The sequence below is a fragment of the Lipotes vexillifer genome, unplaced genomic scaffold (genome assembly GCF_000442215.2).
Source record: "Lipotes vexillifer unplaced genomic scaffold, Lipotes_vexillifer_v1.1 scaffold414, whole genome shotgun sequence".
NCBI lineage: Eukaryota > Metazoa > Chordata > Mammalia > Artiodactyla > Lipotidae > Lipotes > Lipotes vexillifer.
In genome coordinates this window covers 1,838,628-1,843,132 of record NW_006782864.1, presented here as the reverse complement: position 1 = coordinate 1,843,132, position 4,505 = coordinate 1,838,628, and the positions used below count along the sequence as shown (strand labels likewise).

Genomic DNA, 4,505 nt, shown 5'->3' with positions numbered 1-4,505 from the left:
TTTTTTTTTTTTTTTTTTTTTTTTTTTTTTTTTTTTTTTTTAATACGAGAAATGGGCTCCTTCTGGGAAGTTATGGGGCTGGCAAACTTCTCTTTTCCCCGGGCTGGTGGGGAGGTTTGACTCTCTGGCCTTTGCCCTGCCTCTGGGTGTTGACCAGCAAGAAGGAAAGGAATCTAGGAGACTCAGGTGTGCTGGAAATTCTAGGGCTGTGAATTCTAAGCCCATTACCTTGTGTGAATTTGAGTAGCCCTCATCATTTCTTTCTTTCTTTCTTTATCTGTAGACAGAAAGATGCTAATACAGAGTTTTACCATAGACACTAATATTTGTAAAAATACTTGGCAGTCATAAAGGCCATAGGCAGTGATGGTTAGATGGTTGAACTCAGCACCTTTTCCTGTCTTCCTATATGTATGAAAAATAAAAACAGGAATCTCTGTCCTGTTGTCGCAGGTTTAAGGAGTTCCTGAGTAAGCACGTTCACCTGATGTGCTATCGCATCTGCGTACGAGCCCTGACGGCCATCATTACCTACCACGACAGGTGAGGGGGCTCGGGATGGGACAGAGGGGTGCGCTGGCATAACACGGGAGGCTGGCAGCCGGCCCGCGGGCCCTCGGAGAGTCGTTAGAGCCGAGGAAACTGCCGAGGCCAGGCGTGAGTTCCAGATGAATTGTTTCACACTGATTTTTGTTGCTTTGCCTACAATTTAAATGCAGGAAGAACCGGCCTCGAAATGGCGGCATCTGTGTGGCCAATCATACGTCTCCCATTGACGTCATCATTTTGGCCAGTGATGGCTATTACGCCATGGTAAGGCCTCTCTCTGTTGCTCCTTTAGGCTGGTCGGGGCTAGGAGCTCTTTCTTAAGGGTGTGAACAGGTAAGCACGTTTTTATACACGGGCCTGACCTAGGTTGTTGCCTTTGTTTCTGTGGCCTTGGGACCTGGATGTTGTGAGCAGAGTGAGCACCGTGGGGAGGGGTGAAGGTGGGGAGGGAGGATTTGAAGGCACTGGACTTGGGGGCTTTGGATAATCTGCCCAGGGAGGGCATTGGACACAGATGTGCTCCGCTTCACGGTTTGTTTTAGGGTTTTCAGCTGTGTTTTTATCAATAGTTACATATCTCTGGTATCACTGATTAGAAGGAGAATTTAAATTCAGAGAGTCTAATGGTGGTTTCTGAACGGTGAGAGCCTGTGGTTACTGATAAAGCGTTACGGGGTGAGAGGTTGGGGTCCGTGTCTCAGGGCACCTGGGGGCTTGCGTGAGGACGGCTTCGCTGCCCTTGCTCCTTTGTCTGTGAACAGGTGGGGCAGGTGCACGGCGGTCTCATGGGCGTCATCCAGAGAGCCATGGTCAAGGCCTGCCCCCACGTCTGGTTCGAGCGCTCGGAAGTGAAGGATCGCCACCTGGTGGCTAAAAGGTAAACAAGTGACACAGTCTGCGCTTAGGGGAAGCTGTGCCTCTACAGCCTTCTCCACTGAGCCCCAGCTGCTTTCATAGTAGTGTTTTTCTGAAACATCCAGTATAAAAAGTATCAAAACCCTAGTGTTATTACTAACCCAAGGTAGTAATGTTTGTAACCTTTTTTATTCCTTGTACCCATTGTAATGAACACCGTGAACTTTTAATGTGATTTGATTTTTTTTTTTTTTAATATTTATTTGGTTGTGCCGGGTCTTAGTTGTGGCTTGCCGGCTCCTTACTTGCAGCACAAGGGCTCCTTCGTTGCGGCAGGTGGGCTTCTTAGTTGCGGCTCGCCAGCTCCTTAGTTGTGACATGCAAACTCTTAGTTGCGGCATGCATGTGGGATCTAGGGAAATCTCAAAATGAATTCATTGTCACAAATGAAAACACACTTCAGGCAACAGAACAGAGTGCAGCTCTGATTTCAAGATAAAAAAGAAAAAAGGTAAACGTGGTGCAAGTGGTGGCAAGAGCTTTGCCGTAAATTGAGAGGAAGCAAGCCTCAGCCGAGACCCACTCCCCAGGGATGGTGGGTCGTCCCTGAATTCCCTGCGCTGCGTCTCAGGGGGGCTGTAGGTCCCACCCAACGTGGCTGTAGGAAGTCGGGGGTGAGCGTTTCTCGAGGCTGCTCTTTGCTGGACTCTGTGGAGGGTGAGCCATTTAGACAGTCCTAGGTCTGAGCCATGGCCCCTGTGCACAGACTCACATACTTCATTGAACAGCTGTGCACATTAAGTAGTAACCATCCGGTGTTTCCTGTCCTCGGGAGTTTTGTCTGTTAGCCCGTGGGTTTATAAAAGAGAGGGTCGTGTTTGTTAACCTGCTCTTATACCACGTCCAGCGTCACGTCTAGGTGGGGTATCGATAGACACCTTTGGCTGATGACGGGCGTGAGGCTGTCTGACTCTTCGTTTTATTTTCCTCTTGTAAAGGCTGACCGAGCACGTGCAGGATAAAAGCAAGCTGCCCATCCTCATCTTCCCGGAGGGTAAGCTTCTGTGTGGGGAGGCCATGCAGGAGGTTGATCCAGTGTTGTGTTGGAGCCTGGGCCCTCACCCTTGTTGGGGGGACCTGTCTTCACTGAGCAACGTGGGGGCCCTTTAGATTGGTCGTGGGACTGAAAACTCAGAGGATTCAGAATATGGACTAAGAGTGCTGCCGTGTGGCCTTCCCCGTTGCGGGAGCCCCTTCTCTAGTGTTGCTGACAGGCTCCTTGAGCTTCCTGCAGGGTCCTCCCTGGGCCCTGCCGAGTCGGCCGGGGCCTCTGGCCTCTCATCTGGGCTGCCGTGGGAACCAGGGAAGACGGTCCTGTAAGCAGAGAAGAGGAAGCAGCGCAGTAGTCTGTTCATCTGTTCTCAGTGTGCGCTCAGGAGCTGGGGAGGTGACAGGTTTATCCTCTTTGAAGAGCCATCAGAATGTTTTTATTATATATTTAATCCTTAAACTCCTAACCTCTGGGGTAAAGGACTGAAGGAAATAGCATTTTACTCTCTCCTGCGTTTTAGGAACCTGCATCAACAATACATCTGTGATGATGTTCAAAAAGGGAAGTTTTGAAATTGGAGCCACAGTTTACCCCGTTGCGATCAAGGTACGAGCCCTCTGAGGCCAGGTGATCACGGCCGCCGCTGTGACGCGCAGCAGGGAGCTGGGCCCCCTCTCCATGGAGCAGCCCACACTGCAGAGCCCTGAGCTTGGTGCATCTCCCCCACTGGTTCCTCTTTCTTGCTAAGCCCCGCCAGTGTGGAAGGCAGTCCACCTGAGGGGCTTCCTGTGGGAACGGGGCTGCCCAGCTGGGTCTGTGCCTTTGGTCGGTTAGAGGTAAGGGTGAGTAGGTGCAGATGTGTCCTTGCTGCTGGAGGAAGAGACAGCCCCGCTGCTGTGGCTCCCGTGACTTCTGACAGACCGAAGACCTCTCGTGAAAGTAAAGGGGGCTTAAACGAACCTGTTAGTCTGCCCCACCTTTTAGGAACTTGAACCTCTGAGAGTCCACACTTGCTTAGGAAGATGGGACGCACTCAGGCAGTTTCCCCTTTTCCTCCTCCTCTCTCTCCCCCCTCGTATCCATCTGATTTTATAAATAGATCCACGTAATTATTTCTAAAAGAATGCTGTTACATTACTTCCTCTAAAAAAAACACAGCCTTTGTCACTATGTTCATAGTATTTAGGTTGACGTCTCAGATCGGGGTAAGAGTGAGTCAGAGTTGCTGTTAGAATTTAGTCTCCATACTTTTGCGAGCGTCTTTTGTCTGCAAAGGCTTCTGAAGAAATATTCCTCATTGTCACCTGGCAGCACAACTGGGGCATTTGGGGGAGGAGGTGTTCTTCTCGGTTAAGCAAACGCTTTCCAGCCACGCTGCTTTCCCAGGTAGGCCGAGCACCAGGGCAGGGATGGTGAATGAAGAGTGGCTGCACAGTTACAGGTCCCTGGACCAGGGCTGCCCACGGGATTCGTTGAGGATGCTGGGTCTGGAGCAGCAGAAAACGTTCCGTTCGTAGTGTGTGCCGTGGGTGTGGGAACGGGGAGAGATGTTTGCACTGCGTGCGTGCGTCCCGCAGTTTAATGTCCTGGGAGCCCAGTGCCTCACCCCACGTGTTTATTAAAAACCGGCTGCTACACGGAAGCCCTTCCTGCTCACTCCAGAGCATCGGTTCTGTGCAGCTGCATCAGCATCACCTACCTGGTGGGGCTGTGAAAAGGCAGATCGCTGGGCCCCACGCCCGGAGTTTCTGAGCTTGGGTTTCTGACCTGTCCTGGGCGCTGCTGACACTGCTGGTCGGGGCCACACTGAGAGCCTGCTTGCTCTTTGCCACTTTTGGGACGTGGCCCTTGGACAGTCATGCCGGCTCCAGAACACGGCGTGTAAATTTTCCTTCCAGCCACAGGTTTATTAAAGCTCACGTGTGATTAAGAACTTCTGCTTCCCAGATACTTTTCTAGTTTTTGTGAAGATGTCATTGGTAACCAAACTTGCATGACCTTAGCAGGTTTTTTTTGTTTGTTTTTTTTTTTTTTTTTTTTTTTTTTTTTT

At 50.6% G+C, this 4,505-nt stretch overlaps 1 protein-coding gene across 1 annotated transcript in view; it reads left to right on the top strand.

Moving 5' to 3' along the window:
• The window catches only part of GPAT4 (glycerol-3-phosphate acyltransferase 4), a 31,895-nt gene that overhangs the window by 22,906 nt on the left and 4,484 nt on the right, over positions 1-4,505 (top strand). Inside the window, exons 6-10 of the mRNA XM_007455479.1 lie at positions 454-543; positions 720-813; positions 1,311-1,426; positions 2,403-2,458; positions 2,976-3,061. Of these exons, the coding sequence (XP_007455541.1) occupies positions 454-543; positions 720-813; positions 1,311-1,426; positions 2,403-2,458; positions 2,976-3,061 (442 nt within the window). The remainder of the gene's footprint in view (positions 1-453; positions 544-719; positions 814-1,310; positions 1,427-2,402; positions 2,459-2,975; positions 3,062-4,505) is intronic.